The sequence below is a fragment of the Aythya ferina genome, assembly GCF_964211825.1.
Source record: "Aythya ferina genome assembly, chromosome: 2".
Taxonomy (NCBI): Eukaryota; Metazoa; Chordata; class Aves; order Anseriformes; family Anatidae; genus Aythya; species Aythya ferina.
The window spans coordinates 95,829,704-95,849,494 of record NC_140297.1 but is presented as its reverse complement, the minus strand read 5'-3'; the positions used below and the strand labels follow the sequence as shown (position 1 = coordinate 95,849,494).

At 41.5% G+C, this 19,791-nt stretch overlaps 1 protein-coding gene across 3 annotated transcripts in view; it reads left to right on the top strand.

The window, feature by feature from the left end:
• The first annotated feature begins 1,022 nt into the window (after window positions 1-1,022).
• ANKS6 (ankyrin repeat and sterile alpha motif domain containing 6) overlaps window positions 1,023-19,791 on the top strand; it is a 45,602-nt gene continuing 26,833 nt past the window's right edge. For 2 of the 3 annotated variants that reach the window (XR_014690040.1, XM_084510821.1), the window contains exons 1-6: window positions 1,027-1,515; window positions 4,736-5,235; window positions 9,278-9,322; window positions 13,024-13,228; window positions 14,405-14,511; window positions 15,924-16,072. Coding sequence is in view for 2 of the 3 variants with exons in the window: in XM_084510821.1 (XP_084366947.1) it covers window positions 1,112-1,515; window positions 4,736-5,235; window positions 9,278-9,322; window positions 13,024-13,228; window positions 14,405-14,511; window positions 15,924-16,072 (1,410 nt within the window). In the remaining variant the exon portion in view is untranslated. Of the gene's footprint in view, window positions 1,516-4,735; window positions 5,236-9,277; window positions 9,323-13,023; window positions 13,229-14,404; window positions 14,512-15,923; window positions 16,073-19,791 lie in introns of all 3 variants that reach the window. The other variant, XM_084510822.1, reaches the window with a different exon arrangement.

Here is a 19,791-nt window from a genome sequence, read left to right as displayed (position 1 = left end):
CAACAGTTTGCCTAGCCACATATCTTGCTTCTGCTGATGGCCAGCATAAACACCTTTGTGCTTATGGATTTTTTTTTTTTTAAACAAAATACAAAAATACATGTTTTACATTGTTTAATGTATATCTATAATGGAGGAAGCATAACTATTTACCCTGTCTAGGAATTTGTCCTATTGTCTCTGTGAGGATAAATTTCCAAAGGTGTAAGTCATTTTTTTCCCTGCTGTGAGCAGTACTCTCTCAGAGGATGGGTATAAGTGGCCTTACACAGTCAGTACTTTTTTTCTGGAGTCTTTCTTGAAGTGCAGCTTGTTAGGCCCTTTGCTGTGATGGTCCCGTGATCTGGATTTACCAGTGGATCAGAGGACGAAATCCATGTAACATGGAAAGTATGGGTGCCTCTGACTAAAACCAGTGGATGGCTTCATTTTAGTGACACCTGGCCCCATAGCATCTCCTAATTCTCTCTTCCCCAAACCTCCACCATTATAACAAGTGCTGTGTTCTGCCCTTGAAGTGATGAGCTTTAATAGAGACCAACCTGGTGGAAGTTATAGAAGTTATAGGGGGATGACTCCATATTAAGTTAACCAGTTAAGTGTGGTTCGGGAGTTGTTTCACCATAGCTTCATTTTTTTTCTCAGTTTAGCTGTTGTAAATCAATGCAAGCTGGAAAGGGTGCCAGGCTACCTAGGAGGCTGAAGGTATAGAGGGGAGACTTAGAAACAAAAATCGGAGTTTTATGCTCAGAGACCAGCTGCTGGGCGCTACTGGGGTGCAAGGAGAGATTAGTTGGGCAACGACTGGGCTCTGTAGCACACAACTGTATCGAAGGAGCCTGTGAGGGAGGGCAGGAGGAAGCAGGAAAGCGCCTCCGCCATCCCCAGCGCCCCGCGGGCAGCGGCGATGGCCGGGGCCGCCTCTTTGTGTGGCAGCAGCGCGAAGATGGCGCGGGGGCCGGCGGCAGCGCCGCCGCCGTGAGGGGCCGGCGCAGGCCCTCCTCCCGCCGGCCTCCTCCCCTCCTCCCCGCCGCCTTCACAACGGCCGCCGAGGGCCGGGGGCGGCCGGGCCGGCCGGGGCTCGGTGCCGGTGCCGCCGCTGCCACCGCCGATGGGGGAGTGCGGGGTGCCCCCCCAGGTGCAGCTCTTCCTCCGTGCCTGCGAGCAGGGCGACTGCGAGACCGCCCGGCGCCTGCTGGGGCTGCCCGGCGGCAGCGCCGAGCCGGCGGCCGCCTCCGCCTGCGGCAGCGAGGAGCCGGCGGAGCCCCGCGGAGAGGCAGCGGCGGCGGCAGGGGTCGTCGCCACCCCGGTGCCGGTCGCGGTCCCGGCAGCAGCCGCCGCCGCCGCCGTCCCCGTCCCCGTCCCCGTGGATTGCACCGACGAGGCCGGCAACACCGGGCTGCAGTTCGCCGCGGCGGGCGGCCACGAGCAGCTGGTGCGGTTCCTGCTGCGGAAGGGGGCCTCGGTGCAGAGCAGGAACCACTACGGCTGGAGCCCGCTGATGCAGGCGGCCAGGTAGGGGCGCACGCTTCACCCCCACCCGGGGGGCTCCGCCCGCAGCCGCCGGGCCCTGCTCGGGAGAGCGCCCCGAGGGGCCGGGCACCCACCTGCTGCCCTCCCCGGGGGGCAGGAGGGGCTGTCGGGGGCTGGTGTGCACAGGCATCCACCCCAGGCATCGAGGTGTTGGAGCTGGGCACCCCTTGGTACTGCCAGGGTGAAGCCAGCGCCCCAAAGCGCCGAGGGGTCACCCGAACCCCAAAACGCTGCATGCACATCCTCCCTTCTGCATAGGAAGATCCGTGCAAAACCCCTGCCTGGCTTCTGTCCTTCTTCTCTTAGCCCGACCTATTGGAAGATCGCCTCTGGTTTAAAATGGATTGAACGAAGTATCAACAATTCGTTTTGCTCGCCTCTTCCTTATTTTCCCAAAGGGCTCGCTGGAGGATATGCAGAATCATTACTTTGGGTATTAGTGCCAGAGCTGGGTTGTTTTCAGTATCGTGCCACTCTCGTGTCACTCACCGCAGAGCTACGGATGGTTCCAGTATTGCTAATGCTGGGGTTTGTGCTTATCTCGATGTATACAAATACCCGCTGGGTTTACACGCTTTGCAAGGTTGGGGGGCAGTGCTCTACTTTGATTAAATCAGTGCTTAATTGAGAGGAGATTTTTTCTTTTTCTTTCATAACACATTAAAATACTTGGAAGAAAAAAAGTCTGTTTGAAAGTCAACATTCTCTTTTCAATTAAAGCCCACAGAAAGTTCCCAAAGAATGAGTCACACAGCTGGTTTTCCAGTAAGAACAAGGAAGACAAGGTTCAGCAGTTCTGTTATTTTACAAAGGTTAAAAAAAAAAAAGCCCCAAAAACACTCTTAGTTTTTTTTTTTCCTTAATGAAAACTTTACCCTCATTCTGTAAAAACAATAAACTAAATCACCATAGTCTTCTAATTGTTTTAAAGAAATGACTTGCTACTATTTGAAATGTATGATAAATATTGAAGCCTGGAGAGAAAGCTTAAAGTGGGAGAACTTTTTTTTTTTTTTTTTTTTTTTGTAATGGATAACTGAAAAGAAAGTATGACTGTGCGAGCATAGGTTTCAAACTATGTACATGTTGAATTTTCTGGCTGTGTTTAGTTCTGCTGAAATTTGTGAGATAGTGTATATGTATAAGAGTAATCACATCTGCAGAGATTGCAGGATCTGCTGAAGTGGCACAGTGAAGGCTACAAGGGCAGACTCCTCGCAACTTGACAGTCCCTGGAAACTTTCTTCTGCAACTTTATGTTTGCTGGAAAGAAGCTAGGGAGTTTGTGTCTCGTGTCTCTGTTAGTAGTTAGTAGCATTCTTGGGGATTTCCTCAAGTAGCGTTTGTTCTGTTTCAGAGTGCAAAAGCAGCTTTCAGGAGCAAAGCTTGGTTGTGTTAAATACTGCACAAGCATATAGTAACTTATGACAGCTACAACAAGCAGTGCAAAAGTATGCATCTTGTAAATGTAGTGTTTATTAAAGCGTGGGATTACTCCTCAACTGAGGAGGGGTAAAGGGTTACCGTTTTCTCACTGTGAGCAAGCTGGTTGGAGGTATGAGGTATGGTAGCAGGGGGCTGCAGTGGTGTCCTCTGTGAGCAGAGCCCAGCAGCTGCCCCATGTTAGATCAGAGCCAGCTCCAGCCGTCTCCAAAAGGGACCTGCTGCTGGCCAGAGTCAAGACAGTGAGAAACACTGGTTGGGCCTCTGGGAGAGCAGTTTTAAGAAAGGGGGAAAAACTGCTACACCACAGCAGCAGGGAGAGAGGAGTGAGAAGCAGCCCTGCAGCTCCCCAAGGTGAGTGCAGCAGGAGGGCAGGAGGTGCTCCAGGCAGGCAGCAGCAGTTCCCCTGTAGCCTGTGCAGAGGCCCCTGGTGGAGCAGGCTGTCCCGCTGCAGCCCATGGGTGCCCCATGGAGCAGATCTCCATGCTGCAGCCCCCCCGTGGGTGGAGGAGCCCCTGGTGGAGCAGGTGGATGTGGCCTGGAGGAGGCTGCGGCCCATGGAGAGCCCCCGCAGGAGCAGGCCCCGGGCCGGAGCTGCAGCCCGTGGAGAGGAGCCCCCGCAGGAGCAGAGGGTCTGGGGGGAGCTGCCGCCCAGCCGTGGGGGACCCGTGCTGGAGCAGTTTGCTCCTGGGGGATGGATGGATGGACCCTGTGGGACGGAGCCATGTGGGAGCAGTTCCTGATGAGCTGCTGCCTGTGGGAAGCCCCCACAAGATCAGTTCGGGAGGGACGGCATCCCATGGGAGGGACCCCACATGGAGCAGGGGCAGAGAGTGATCGTGAAGGAGCAGCTTTAAAGATAAAGCTTTAGGGACTGACTGCAGCCCCCATTCCCTGTTCCCCTGCTTCACTTTGGGTGGAGGAGGTAGAAAAATGTGAAGGGTCGGGGGAAGGTGTTTTTAGTTTCTTAAATATATAGTAACATTTATTAACTATATAAATATATACCTAATTTCCCTATGCTGATTCTGTGATCTTCATTTTGCCTGTGATGATAACTGAATGATCTCCCTGTCCTTATCTCAACCTTTGAGCTCTTTGCATCATATTTTCTCCCCCTTTCCCTTTGAGGAGGGAGAGTGAGAGAGCTGTTGTGGTGGCACCCAGCTGAGTAAAATCACCACACGTGGCTACATGGCTTGCATGATTGTCTTTTGCTTACTGACAAATTACCAGAGCCTCTTAGTCAACTCGTGTCAGAGCAGTGCTGCTGGTGAAACCAGTGTCAGAGTCCAGGTTCCCTGAGGCATTCTGCATGCGGAGAGCTCATCTGGTACGCTTGGTGTTGAGATAAGTTCAGCTTCCTTTATGACAGCAGTGGCCACTCGCTATATTTTTTGAGCTTCATGAGCACATCACAGTTGCCTGTCTTCATTAAGCCACCTTCTGTTCTGGAAGTTGATTTTTTTCCCAACTGCAAAGGAGGAGGTGGTGCAAATGCCTTTTATATGGGTATGGTCACTGGTGCGTGTGAAACAATTTAGGAAGGTACAGTCCTCTAGTAAGGTGACCATGGTCATGTTCAGTGATGTGGGCATCATCTCATATAGTAAGTATCTCAGTCTTTTCTATTAGTCAATAACACTGAACAGGTAACAAATTTTTCTGTGTTTGGAGTATGACTGTTTTCAGAGTGTCAGAAGCCTCTGCCATCCAAGGTGTTAATTCTCTTTTTTCTTTCTTCTTTCTTCCTGTCAAGGTTTGGGCATCTAAGCGTGGCTCACATCTTGCTGGAAAATGGTGCCGATCTCAATGCGCAGAATAAGTTGGGAGCCAACGTCCTCACAATGGCCTCCAGAGGCGGCCACGTCAGCATGGTGAAATTGTTGCTGGAATCTGGAGCTTTTGTAGACAATTACGACCATTTTAGCACAAATGTGCTTAACAACAGCAGAGACGACCTCCCTGATATCACTCCACTGATGGCGGCCGCTCAACATGGACATGAGGCAGTGGTACATCTGTTACTAGACTGGGGAGCTGATTGCAATTACACTGTGAAGACTATGGGCTGGAGTCCTTTAATGCTGGCAGCTGTTAGTGGAAAGGTGAGCTTGGCACAGCAGCTCATGGAGAAGGGTGCCAATCCCGATCACCTGAATGTACTACATAAAACACCTTTTGAAATCTCCGTTGGCTGCAAACATAAAGACATGAAGGACTACCTGGAATCTCTCACAACGATTAGACCCCAGGCAGGTATGGAGCATTAGTTTTTTGTGTTGACTTCTTGGAGTTTTGATTGCGTATTTGGAAATGGAAGGTGTTACATTGTATGTACACCACATTCTTTAAGATTTGTAACTAGGCTGAAAATGTTGGAGCAGGTATACCTATCTTGGTTGTGAGGCAGGAATGCTCAGCTTCAGCAGGTGTCCTCCAGGTTAGCACATCAGAATTCCCATTCTGCATTAAAAAATGTTTAAAACATTTAAAAATGTTGTAATGTTTTCAATGTGTTGTTTTTTTTTTTAACCTTTAAAACATGTGAGATAGGCACTCATTTAGGAAGAAAATTAAAAAAGGCCTACTTGGTAGGGACCTGAAGAAGGGACACTAGAGAAAAGAATATCAAAGAAAGGATATCACAAACTTGGAGAAAACTTTTAAAAGAGAAAATCTTGAAAACCTGCCTTGTAGTGAGAGACTAAAAATGTTCCATCTGCCTAGTTTCATGAGATGGTTAAGAGAAGTGATTAATAAAGCTTCCACATTAAGGACAGGGCGTCCAGTACTTGAGGGTCTTTTTGTACAGCAGCCAAAGGAAAAAACTGCAAGTTCAAAGTCAGAAGAATTTGAATGGGAAATAAGACAGCATGCACTGCAGTGAAATTTGGACCTGGAATGACTTAGAAGAGGTGTAGAAACCCTGACACTTGCAATCAAGGTTGAATGATTTTCTAAAACTTATCATCAGATTGTCTTTGCTATGTGTCATGTACAAGGTCTGTGATATGCAGAAAACCAGATTAGGTTAATCTGATGGTTTCTTCTGGCCTTAAGCTCTCAGAGGGTGTGAAACCTTCTCAGAGCCCTTTGATAGTAGACTGTGTAGTATAAGAAAATGAAGTATTAATGTGGATGAATAATAAGTTATCACGTGCTCTACTTTTCTGATCCTTGAAGGAGAGGGGAATACTTAATTTCAGAACTTCATAAAATTTATAAGCAGCCTTTTCCACTCAAGCATCAATGTGCATGTTCACATATGCACAAGTGTGCACACTCACTATGCTAATTTATGTAAAAAAATTAGATCAGAAGTACATCATTTTGATGCAAATCTCAAGTAAAATGAATTTCAAAAATGCTGCTTATATGGTGGTTTTAATTCTGCACTGTAATGAATGCATTATGTGCATTGAATAAGATAAGGGAAGAGATAAACAGTCTATGACTGTGCAGTTAATGAATGTGTGGTCGTGTAGCTTTAGCCAGGAGAGTTTAAGGATGTAAGAAATCCAGATTTTTGTAGACATATAGTACCTTGTGCTGATGATCCAAAGGTTTCAGAAGATGGGAGTGAACTTTGTTGTTACTAGTTATTTTCTTTTTGAATTAAGAAGAAAATTTGTATTCTGTTGACAGCTTTCTGTATGTACGCTTGTAGGATTTTCATTTTTATTGAAGGTAAAGGTTAAAGCCTATCTGTTGTCACCTGTTCATTTCAAATACTAATGATTTTTTTTTTAATTGTACTTATTGTTATATCTCTCTAATTTCCTTCCAAATTAACAGTTTTTTTTGCTATCTGGTTCTATAGAATAATGTTATGATTGGCTTATGCTAGTTTTGTTGTGGTTTTGCTTCCTTTTTCTTCTCCAGAAATTTGTTTCTTTACTACAGAAATGTATTAAATCTGTTCATGAAGTCAGGCAGTTTGGTCTGGACATTGTGTTGGACATCTGAACATCAGGAAGTCATTTCAGAGACAGAGGCCTTATTCTGTATGTGGCTGAGTGGGGACTCTTCGAGGTTTTTGTGCTTCATGATGCAGACTGATGCTGGGAGAGATTTAACTAGAGGCTTTGGAAAAGCAGTGAGGCAGGCATCTGGTTTTCCAGCTTGAGAGTTTTCACTATGAACTGTAAGGGTAGGACTGGCCCTAAAACAAAGTTTTCCCAGGTGCTACCACCCATTCAGCCATGGTGGCAAAAAGCCTGCAGGGTATGTTAGTCCACTCTAAGCTCTCAGCCACGTGTGATACCCAAAGAGGCTTATGCAAATCATAGCTAATTATTTTTCTGTTACACTGTAGCGTAGCCATACCCACAATCCCAGTCTCCTATTTAAAGCTTGTTAATTTTTATTTAAATTGGGTGTTATTCCTGCAGGTCAAGCTTCCCTTGTACTTTAAGACTCAGAACAGAAATGTGACATTTCCTTCTGCCCTAGAGAAAGTTTGAACTCACCCAAATATTGACTCATAGGTTAAGTTGGAGCAAGGGCTTTCATGCAGCCAAGCTACCAGGCAGAACTGTCTGACTGAAGGCGTTCGCTCATGATCAGCCTCTAACAGAAACCTCAGTTGCTTACAGTAGGCAGAATCAGACATCAGGGGGATTTGCTAGTGCAGTGCTTTATATCTTGCCTGTGCATTTGCATGTAAGTTCTGTGCATGCAGAGTTGGCCTGATGCTGCTTGAAAGTCTTCTACGATCATCCAACTTAAAGTATTGAAGAAGTCTGTTTAAACTAGATGAGTGGACCTGCATTAAAGCAGGTGAGTGTTCCTGCCACTTCTGCTGAGGGCGAGTTTCCATCAGCAGTAAGGTAGTAACTAACTGGGATGGAGAGGAGGTTAAAAATGTTGAGATTCCACATAAATTTCTGCATCACTATTTGGCCATGGCTTTAGCCTCCTCTAGCACTGGAATCAGTATATCCTGGGGAAAACAAACAAACAAAACCAGATCCTTTCTCTCCTGTGGAAGGCGGCAGAAAAGGAAATTGTCTTCTGAACCATTAACTGTGACCCTATATAGATAAGGTGAGTCGCATCCTAAATGAAAGCATCTCTCTCCTATGGGCTGTTTTCAGTAACAAAATCAGAACTGCCCCTGACAGCCTGGGTGTTGCCTGTGTCTTCTGGCACCTCCTCGTGGTCTCCTGCTCCCCGAGGCAGTGTCTCTTCCAGGCTTTGCACTTTGCCAAGTGTAGAGTCCTGTCCTTTCTTCAATTAGTCTTTTGAGATCTATTTTCCAACAGTGAGTTCATACATAGTTCCTTCTATAAGAGCAGTTTCTTAATTAGGAGAAAACATAGGACCCACAGCTCTGGTTCCTAGTCTTAAAATAAGAGTTTTTCATGTTTTGGGGGGGCTTTTCAGCAACTGTTTTTTGTTCAACGTTTCTAAATGACTTCCTTTAAAGTCAAGCGATGAACATGAACCTTTTCTGTTTTACCAAAAAATGACAGAATCAGACCCATGAGACCTCTCAATGTCACTTGTTTTCCTACAAATCTGCTCACCCCATTGGCTCTGTAGTGGCAGTAATGCTTTGGAAGACAGAGGAGGGTACATTTTTCTGGCTTGAGTGGAAGGTGCAAAATATGTCACTATTTTTTCCTCATTGTACATAGTGCCAACCGTTTCAAAGCACTGGGAAGGCACGTAGAATGAAAGATCCTTCACTCAAAGTCTTACAGTTGTAATAATTACAGTTCTTTTTAAGATGATGACCATCTGGGAGCTGAAGGATCTCTATTAATGCACAAAAAAAACGTGTATTTGAATCATCAGTATTATTTTTGTGACCTTCAAAAATTAGCTTGTCAATATTCAAGAGGAAGTAAAAAGGGAGCATCTTACAAAACTCCTTTTGAATCCCTTTCCCAAATAGTCCTGTGTTATTCGAGTGTTTGCTGTTGTACAGAGAATTACACCAGACCACAGAACTGTGCTGTGGTTCTTTCATTGATATTTAAGTCTTCCAGGCAGGAAACAGACGTTTCCAAATAAAATTTCCTGATACAGAATGGAAGTTGAAAGGCAGAGGCAGTACTGGTATGTTACAGTGTGTAGCCTTATCTCTGCACAGAGAGCCATACAGGTGAGTCGTTGTTCCCAAAGGGAATAAACATCTGTGCTGTCTTCATTCTTAATAAATGCCTGTGCAAACATCTTTTATAGTATATTTATGTATATATTTTTTCTATATATCGTATATTTTTTCTATAAAATTTTACTAGATTTTTTTTGCCTTTAAATAACTCTTAACAGAAATATTTATGTTTTTCAGATACAGAAAAGAGGCAACCTGACATCTTCCATGCTTTGAAACTGGGTAAGTACTGACAGGATTTTTCCATCATGTCTGGTTCTTGCAACTACAGAGTACGCTTGTTTGCTAACATGGGAAACTGACTTGTGTTCTGTTTTAACATGCAGCTACTTTTTTCTTTCTTTTTCATTTTAAAGATACATTTATTTCTGTATTTTATTTTTTTTTACATTCTGATATGAAAAAGTTGTTATGAGCTCCTTGTCGTGCCCTCCATGCCACAATGGTGTGGTTTAGTAGTTTCCAAGACCACGCTACCTTTAACATGATTTTTTTTTCCTTCCTGGTAATCTTGAAGTATGAAAATAAAGCTGGCAAAAATACACTGGTCTCTACTCTGTATGAACATTTTCATTGCTGTTTAAAGTTGCTTCAGGAAAAGGGCAATTGTCTCAAATCCTGCACGTTCTTTCATGACTAGGAGCGACTTTTCAAGAGCACACAATTGATAAATCTGTTTTGTGGCCAGTGCCATCCTGTTGATGTAAATTTGATCCAAGCAGTGACGGGTTGCACTCCTGCTGAATGGCGAACTGCTTTCTGGTTACCTATTTTCCTGGATCTTCTAGCATAGGAAAAGGTGCTGAAATTATGGGTTTGGCCTGAGTATTGCCATCTGATGGCATTGGCTTGGGAAACAAGACTATTCGCTTTCTGCTGAGGTTGCTGATAATGTCAGAGATCAGAAACTTTACCCCGTTGGCGATCTCTTTGACAGCTTAGAGAGGTTCAGTCTTTGAACTTTATCCGATTCCTGCTTTCATAGTTGGTGTTTTGCCATGTATGTATGTTCTGAACTGTACAATAGCACCTATAGCCCACCATCAGCGGTCCTAGCTACATGGACAGAAAAAAAAAAAAAAAAAGAAAAAAGTCAAAGCAAAGGATTTGATGAATTTATTTAATATCATTTCAAATAAGGAAAGAAATCATTCTCATGTGAGGTTAAATCTTACATCCTATGAACTCATGAGAGGTGTCCCATGAGACCTATGAGAGTCTCATAAGGGTCTTTCCCCAGTCAGCCTTCCCTTACTTGGGGCCAAGACGTTCCAGGCAGCGAGGTGATGTTGGTAATACAGCCTTGTGGCTGTAGTAATACTGTGCTGTGTAACAAAGCTGTGCTGTCTGTGTCTCTGGCAAAGAAAATCTGATCCATAGAAAGCTGGCTGTACTCCTCTGGACTGTGATGTGTGTATGTAGAGTAAGTGAACATCAGGGTTCAGCACGACTACCTCTCATTCTAGCTTTTTTGTCCATGTACCTGCTCCTACCTGTAACATAATCATGAATGCTCTGATGAGGTTTACCTTCTTGCTTTCAGTGGGGAGCTGCAACCTGGAGGAGAACTCTGAGTTAGTACCCTTTTGATGGACTTTTGTCTTTTTTTTTTTTTAATTTGTACGTGGATGACTTTGTGAAGGAAAATGCCACTGTTTCTCAGCATCTGTCCAAATGGATTTCAGCAACACACCTTTAAATCAACAGTTATCTTCTAAGTTTTATTCTTACTGCATTCATTCCTGTTGAAAATTCAGAGTTATATTTTCATAATGGTCAAGCCTGGCCCTAGCATCGAGATCTAATCCAGGGTTTGGTACTGCAGCTTAACAGTTGCTTTTTAACTAAGCATCGTAAGTCACCATCTCAGAAACTTTATGGCTTTTGGGGCTAACAGAACTGGAAATGGGCAGGCATAATTGTGAGGAAGAAAGAGATAATAGGTAGCAGTAGTGGGAGTTCAGCCATACATGTCAATTCTTCACAAGTAAGCTGACAAAACTTACTCTGGAAAGCCTCACGTCAGCTACATTTTACACGTTCAGCCATCCTTCTCATACCTGTGTGACTTTTGGTTTGAGATTTAAAAGCATGAAATCTGGGTAGGAAGGAGTCAGATGAATATTGGTCAGTGTGCTGCTTTTTTTTAGAATACACAGCTGTGGATGGCAGCATTGTTTAAGAAGACTTTGCTAGGTTAAGAAGTGTCCAGGACAGAGTTCAAAGTCAATTCTGGAGTCTCTGTATGTTCCAGGGTTTCTGTTTAACACAGTTTGTGATGCAGTTCTGTGTTTAAAAAGCTACTTGGTGTCTTTTACTAAATTGGGACATGGAAAATGAGGTCTGTGCTTTTCTTTCCCCTTCCAAGAAATTAGATGATGAGTGGGGGTGGATGCTAGTTTCAGTGCATGCATTCAAGTGCCTGCAGTGTTTATCTGGAATTCTGTCTTTCCAAGGAAAACGCTGACACCAGTGAGTGGGTTGAAGGTAGTCCATGCCATAAAGCAGTTTACAATTTGAAGTTTTTTTATTATTATTATTTATTTTTATTTTTAAGCATGGGAATTTTTGCATTTGCATGGCAGTTGACAGTCTGCTTCTTTTTGCCGCTGTTCCTGCAGTGGTACATATTCATCTTTTTTCCTTCTTTGGTGCTTTTGTCTGCTATGTGACATCAAAAAAGTAAGGGAGCTGGGCAAATCTAAGCCCTCTGCTTAGGATTACCCTGATGGACCTTGACTACCTCAGACATTTTTAAAAAGTGCTTGTTCCTACCTTTATTAAGATTTAGGAGAAAAAAAAAAAAAAAAAGAAAAAAGAAAAAGAAAAGCAACCTAGCTAAAATGCGTTTGGCGGCATATTTTGCACTGCTTTTTGTAGTCTAGACAAGAACTCGGTGACTGCCAGCCTCTTTCATCTGGAAGCTTGAATGTTAGGTTTACTTTTTAAAAAAGATGACAGGAATAATGCCTTACTCTTGAGGAAGGAGTAGGGAAGTTTTGCATTGGAAATTAAATATCAGAAGTAGAATTAAAAACACAAAAAACAAACAAATAAAAACAAAACAAAACAAAAAAAACATTCTGAATATAAGAAGTTTGAACACTGGTATAGACTAATTCCCTGGGAGGCTGTGGAATTGTATCAGTTGTGGTTTTCAGAAACAGCGAATAACCTTTGTAGGAGGAGTTACAGGTCGATATGACCTAGGGCATTGTTCTACCTGCTCGGGGCAAGAATGGCCTTTGTCACCTTCAGAGTGCCTTTGTGCCCACCTTCTTTGGTTCTAGAATTGTGACTTTCTGTGATTTCTGCCCAAGAAAATGCAATAGGGATCTTAGTCCGGCTGAACGACAAAGCAGTCATCTCAGCGGTGTCCCAGCATTGTTGCTTTTCCTTGTACTTCATCTTCAGACAATTTTATGGAAAAGTTCCCTGCCCATGTCTTCACATGAGATACGCTGCAGTTTATACAGCCTTTATGGCTTAGTTGTTATTTGAGAAAAGTATTCTCATAATAGAATTGTGCTATAAGTGTGTAGGTATGTAAAACTATGAGGGAAAACAGTGCCTCCAGCTTATATCACAGCTTCCTGTAGCCAGTGAAAATGTGTTGACGAAATGAAGAAACAGAGATCAGTACAAATGTTTATCTTTAATGATTGAAGCTGTAGAATTGCAGTTCTGTTGTACTGACAGACCTATAAGTCTGTCGTTATTGACACTGCTTTATTGTCTAATATGCAAAATGTTTTAAAGAACTATATACATTGAAATGGTACATACCTTATTTCTTCTGTTTTAATTCCACTAAATGTAGACCAGTGTCAGCAAATCAAAGTACATATTAATTCAGTGGCTAAGCAGTTCTGTGTTCCTGATGTAGATTTTTTTTTTTTTTTTTTTATATCCCTGTTTTGCAGGCAACTTTCAGCTGGTTAAAGAAATAGTTGATGAAGACCCAAGCCAGGTCAATATTACCACTGTTGATGGTGCATCTCCGTTAATGATTGCAGCTGTAACTGGGCAGCTGCCCCTTGTCCAGCTCCTTGTTGAGAAGAATGCGGAGATTGACAAACAGGACAATGTTCATGGCTGGACAGCACTAATGCAGGCCACATACCATGGGTAAGTTGTATGCTCATTGAGTCTAACAGAAAAGAGGTTTCATTCTTCTTACATCCAGATAGAAAAGATCTTTCTGGTATTGACTCTGGAAACAGCTCTTACAAGAATTGTAGAGGCTTTTGGCCTTAATCTTCTAAAACACGTAGTATGCCCTCAGCTTTTCGGAACAGACCCAAACAGACCAGTGGGGATAAAGCTGAGTTTTTGTTAGAAGAGAGAGAGAACATTCATTCTTCATTTTAGGTTGACTTTATCTGGAGTATGTTCAGATTGAAGATCACTTCAGAGCATTACTTCTGAGATCTGTTTGAGATCTTTTTGTCAGCTTCAGAGTTAGAGCTGGCAGTCAACTATTGCTACTTAAGCACATTGTTCTTCAGTATGGCTTACATGTGTCAGAGTTTGTTTTTATACAGGCTTAGTCTCAGTGTAAGAGGATTTTTATATTAAAAATATTTTCCACAGCTTTGTTGTCATTGCTTATTTTGTATTGTTTTTAATTTGCAAGGCTAGTTCTGCTGATTTATTCAGGTATATGAGAAAGGAGAGGGGTTAATGGGAATGGGATGATGAGTTCCTTTTATGCAATTTGCTTTTATGAGCTTTTATTAGGAGGTGTTTGTATTATCGTTTACTGCTGATTTGCTTTTGCATTTTAGATACCTCAAGGAAATTTGTGTCTCTAATTAAGTGATTTACTGTTTGGAGTTCATAAATTATCTTCAGTCAGTTGGGGTTTTATTAAATGGAATTTTTTTTATCTGTTCTGAATATGAAGCTATGTTTAAGTATTAGCGATGTTGTGTGATGACTTCTGGACTGACCTTTGAATTCCCACTTGCTTTTTTGCCCTAGGCAGTAATGGCCTTTCAAAGGGAAACTGGCAACAGATACCGTGATCATTTCCAAAGGGTCAGATGAAGAATCTGACTATTCAAATTATGTTCTTTTTAGGCTGTTTGCATGCCAATTATTGTGATTTATAGTGAGTAAACAGTGACTGACAAAGGAATCATGGGAGCTCTTGAATAAATTGTGGACACATTTTAGACTTGGTTAACTATTGCAGAGGTAAAACTATGATCGTTAATTGAGGAGCAATGATACAAAAGGATGGAAATGGAGTATTGAGGTACTCTCTCTCTTTAACATAAGCATTTTTTGTCTCCCGTAAAGAAACAAAGAAGTTGTAAAGTATTTGTTAAATCAAGGAGCTGACGTCAATCTTCGTGCGAAAAATGGATACACAGCTTTTGACCTGATAATGCTCCTGAATGATCCAGGTATGTTATTTCAGAGAGCACTGAGGAAATGTTTGTAATTGCAACATGACCAGATACGCATCTCTTTTGACGTAGAAATTGCATTAAATTTGCTTCAAGATATTGACTGCAGTCTATGCTAGACTAGACCAAGAATGGATACTGCCTGAAAATGTATTTTTTTAAAATCAGTTGTTTAGATGTATATATACATTTATGGGCTAATGGATTTTCTGTGGTCCTCTTCTCTTTGTTTTTGAAGGTATTCTAAAATGTTGTTTGTGTCATCAGAGCCAGTTCAATAGCACTTACTTGTGGTGGCTTAGATATTGTCATTAGTGCTGAGCTAGGAACTGGAACTCGAAGTTTCCACTTGGCAGAAGTTAGGGGACAGGATGAAGAAAGTGCAATCAGCACAAGACTAGTGAACTAGCTGGAGCTCCAACTAGGTCTGTAAAGGCTGAGATTAAATCACACTTGGGCATTCAAGTTAGTAGTCATGGGAGTGCTTTAGAAAAAGCCAGTGTGCTTTGAGGAGGCTTTGATGAAACACATTTAGATTTTGTTGTAGTTTGTTTAGCCTACCTAATTTGGGACGTTATTATTAAACTTGCCTGGTAGCTAGATTGCTTTCTCTGAAGCTGAAAAACGGTAGTGCTAATGGAAAGAATGTCCATGTTCTCCGTATTTACTCAGTGTTACTACGCTAGCACGTAGCTTTGCTTTGTCAAAAGTCGGTAACTAATAGTATAAAATTTTAGAAAATAAATAATGGTGAATGTGTTTTTCTTGTAACTAGCTGCCTGTAGGACAGAATAGTTCATCTTGTTCAGCAAGGAGAATATAGGTTGGTTCTGTCTGCCCTTCTTTTCCTGTATAAATATCCTGTATAAAATACAGTTTTACAGAATATTTCTTGCTTTCCTGTCCTCATCTTATTCTTTTTTTTCTTCCTCTTCCTTTTTTTTTTTTCTTACCTTTTTTTTTTTTTTACTCTATTTTTTTCTTACCATGTCTTTTCAGTCCCTTCATTGTCCAGGCTGAACATCTCCTTTCTCTTTGGGATTTAATTTCAAGCTTCTTTTCTGCAACCTACACTTGAAGAAAGAGTATTCCTTTTTCTCTGCTCTCTTCTGCGTCAGGTGAGAAAAGGGAGCGTCCCAGTGCTGTTCTTAACTTCTACAAAGTGTGTGAGCAGGCAGTTCGTTTGGTCACACATGACTGAATGGCATGATTATTTATACTGATACATGTGTTTAGAGAGGCATTGGTAAGACTGCAGCCCACTGTGTGGGGAGAAGGGATGGGAAACAGAGGCCAAGAAACAAAGTTTTGTGTATTCATCTGCTTTGTTTGAGAGGTGTTTCAGCATATCAGTCACGATTTGGCAAAGCAAAACAGACTAAAAAGTATCTTAATTTGTTTTCTTTTAGACACAGAACTTGTACGGTTACTCGCATCAGCATGCATGCAAGTAGACAAAGACAAGAATAAACTCAACAACAGGTCATCTTTGCCTTGTTCCAGAAGTAGGCAATCCTTAAATGTCCCAATACTGCCAGATGACAAAGGAGGTTTAAAGGTAAACATATTCAGTCGCTCTTACTGAATGAAGCAGAGAAGGTCATTGCTAAGAAGTACTTTGGACCTAATACGTAACTAGTTGTGGGGATTTTTCCCCTTCTGAATTCCTGGTGGTTTCCTGGTGTTATGATATTCAGCTTTCTTTCTCTTCAAGTAACAAGGCAGAGGGAAGACTTCTAAAGAAGAGTCAGCATCAAAGCACATTTCAGTGCCTAGAAATAGAGGCCATAATTAAATAGTAGAATGTATTATATTAATGAGTTTGGAAATGAATTTCCATTATGATCTTAATTTTTAAATCATCCAAATGTACTCCAATTTTAGTAGACTTTTCCTTTACTCATAGCAGATCTTTTTACTTTGAAATTGGAGTGGATGTGTTTGGGATCTCCTAACAAAGTAAGAAGTTGCCTGTTTATATATTTGCTCTATGTAGAATTTCCAGTTGTAGTTCCTTATATTTTTCTTTTGTCGTATTTAGTGAACACTAGAAGAAGAAAAGCATGATGTAGGAAGTAAACTGAAGTCCAGGTAGTCTACTTGAAAATACTGTGACTACATGCAGGACAGCCCAGACTTGAGAGGCTTCATCATAATACTGTAAGAAGAATAAAAGGGAAGGGCTTAGATTCATCATGAAGTGGTAGACTTCTACGAGAGAGGGTGGACTTCATTTCAACCATGAATGGAGGTTGGCACTGAAAATTAAGAAGGTTTTAATATGAAAAATTAGCAGGTTTTAATATGAAAAATGGAAGAAGGTGCAATTCAGGCTTACGTGTCCTCTGGAGAGTCACTGGAACACTGTATGCTTATCTAGAAATTGGCAGTAATCCAGTAGGAGTCAGAGCGTGTGCCATTTGAACAAGGACATTGTGACTTACATTGTCTGTGTTCAAAAAAAGAAGGAAAAAGGTATTAGCTTATTTTGTTGTTGTTGCTGATTTTATTTGTTTAGGTGAAAATTCATTGATGATCTTATACCTCAGAATTTCCTTGATTCTGTAATCTCACATTGTTAGCATAAATGTTATCAGAATCTTGGAAACACACATGCTAATTTCCAGGCTATTTCTGACACAAGTTTTAAAGACCACTTATAATTCTGCTTTAGCTCAAATTGATTTTGCAATTTTAACAATGATAAATTGTTAAAAAAAAAAAATAAAAAAAAAATCATATGATTATTCAATATGATACAACTTCAGTATCGGTTTAGGTGGGCCTATTTAGGAATGCACTTACCTAGCTTGGGGATTTCAGAACAGTCTTTGGCATTATAGAAAGCAGATCAACTGCAAGTCAGATTGCAACTCTTGCACAGATAGGGGTCCAAGGCTGGGGTCATATATGAACTGGGGTCATATAAGATTTTGAGGTAAAATTAGAAAAAAACAATTTTGTAGGATTTGTTGATAAAGATTTAAATATGAGTACTGACATTGAATATTTTGACATATATAATGTTGGAATATTTGGTTGAAAAAACATCAAAACATTACAGTGTTTGCAAGTTAAGTCTTAAGCACTTTTTCAACAGAAATATTCTATGTAATTCTGTGTATGTGTGCATATGTACATATCTATAAAGCCAATATAACCCTCTCTTCCAAAATGGCTTAGTGCTTTATTAACTATTCTGACTGATCAGGAGTATGTTACATATCTTATTCTCCATACAGAGAATAAACAGAGTAAAAATAATATTCTCAGAGTGACTGGGGTCATCAAACACAGCTTGTTTTAGACCAGTGCGTGAGGAGAATGCACAAGTGAGGGATTTGTCCTTGGCTTTGTAGAAGTGGTGCTTCCATGTGGACAACTCTTCTGTGCTGAGCCAAGACTATAAAACAAATTGCCCAGAAGGTTTCGGTGAGCTATTTATAGTGACTCAGACAGTACATAAATTTTCTGTCTAGGTCAGTGCAGATGGCAAAACGTGGAATTGCAGAAATGGAGGAATGAGAGGGAACTTGATGAGCCCACCTGTCTTTATGTAGACAGAACGAATATGCCAAGAACATCCTTGACAAAGTTTCTGTTCTCTCTTCTCTCACTGTGATGAAAAAGGTCCATAGTCTAATTTTGCAGCTGGTTCCACTGCTTGTCTGTTCCTACAGTCAGATTTTTTTTTCCCTTGGTATAAGCTAAATCTCTCTTGCTGCATATTAAGTCAATTGTTTTTCAGTTATCAGTGTCCACCTTCACCTTTATAAGAACTATATACATACTTAGAAAAGATGGAAATTCTCTTAAATCTTTTATTTTCTATAATAATAATAAAATGTATTCACATTTCCTTGTTTGCAGACTGTTTCCTAAACTTCTTACTATTTCTAGTTTGTCTGTATTAGTCTTAAGGTGATGTGTCCAAAACAAGTAATGAGATTCTAACTAAGGTCTCAATATTACATGGCAGGGTACAAAAGCTACTTTCACAGTCGTGTATCTCATGGGGTGGTCAGTGAAATTTGCCGTTTTCTTGCAGTAGTAAGACACTGTTGACCTATTCTTAGGGGACATATGCTTAGTTGGTGCTATGTTAGAACTCTGATTTTCTTTTTTCTTCAGTAAGGCTGTTTTTCTTATTATTCCTTTTTCTGTATTTATGCACTTGATTTCTTCTGCTTACATATGACCTTCCCCCCCCCCCCCCTAAATTCAATTCATCAGTGAATTGAAGTCAATTCATCAGTGTAATGACCTCCTGAAGTCAATTCATCAGTGTAATTTGGAGTATCTAAGGTGCTCACAAAACTGTCCAGATAGATGTCTTACACAGATTGTACAAAATTAATTCTGTTTAATCTTTGATGTTGTTAACGACTATTTCCAAGCTCATGTTTCACACCACTGAATATGCCCTCCTCATCCTGGAGTAAATTGCTGGTAATTTGTCTGTTAATGTGTCTTTTGGTTATCATGCTTTTCCTCTCCTAATTTTACTAGAAGCATATTTTGTCATTTGTTCAGAGAATGGTACATGGAATATTGATAAAAGCTTTATTAATGTTAAGCTATGTTACAGCTTCTCCTCCTTTCTGCCACTTCACCAGTTAGTCTGTCAGAGAGATTGATTTGGTGTGATTTATTCCTGACAAACCTATGCCAGCTGTCTTTTATGAGCTGTGAGTACATACAAAGTTTTTTTTTAGTGATGTCCTTTCAAGTTAGAGAACAAATCTTATGAGGAATGGTTGAGAGAAGTGGGGTTATTTAGCCTGGAGATAAGGAGGCTCATGGGAGACCTTATCTCTCTCTATCTCTTAAAGGAGGTTGTGGAGAGGTGGGGGTCAGTCTCTTCTCCCAAGCAACAAATGATGGGACAAGAAGAAATGGCCTCAGGTTATTCCAGGGGAGCTTTAGGTTGGATATTAGGAAAAATCTCTTCGCTGAAAGGGTTGTGAAGCATTGGAACAGGCTGCCCAGGGAAGTGCTTGAGTCACCATCCCTGGAGGTCTTTAAAATACATGTAGGTGATGTGCTTAGGGACATGGTTTAGCGACAGACTCAGTTATCCGGCAAAGTAACCTTGCTAGGTTGGACTTGATGATCTTGGAGGTCTTCTCCAACCTAAGTGATTTTTTGATTCTGTGACTTTAAATTAAGCTGATTAGTCAGTAAACTTTCAGATTTTCTTCTTTGGGGTAAGTGTGGTAATGTATTTGCCTTTTGCTTCTGTAATTTCTTCCATCCTCTTCACTTACCTTGAAGATA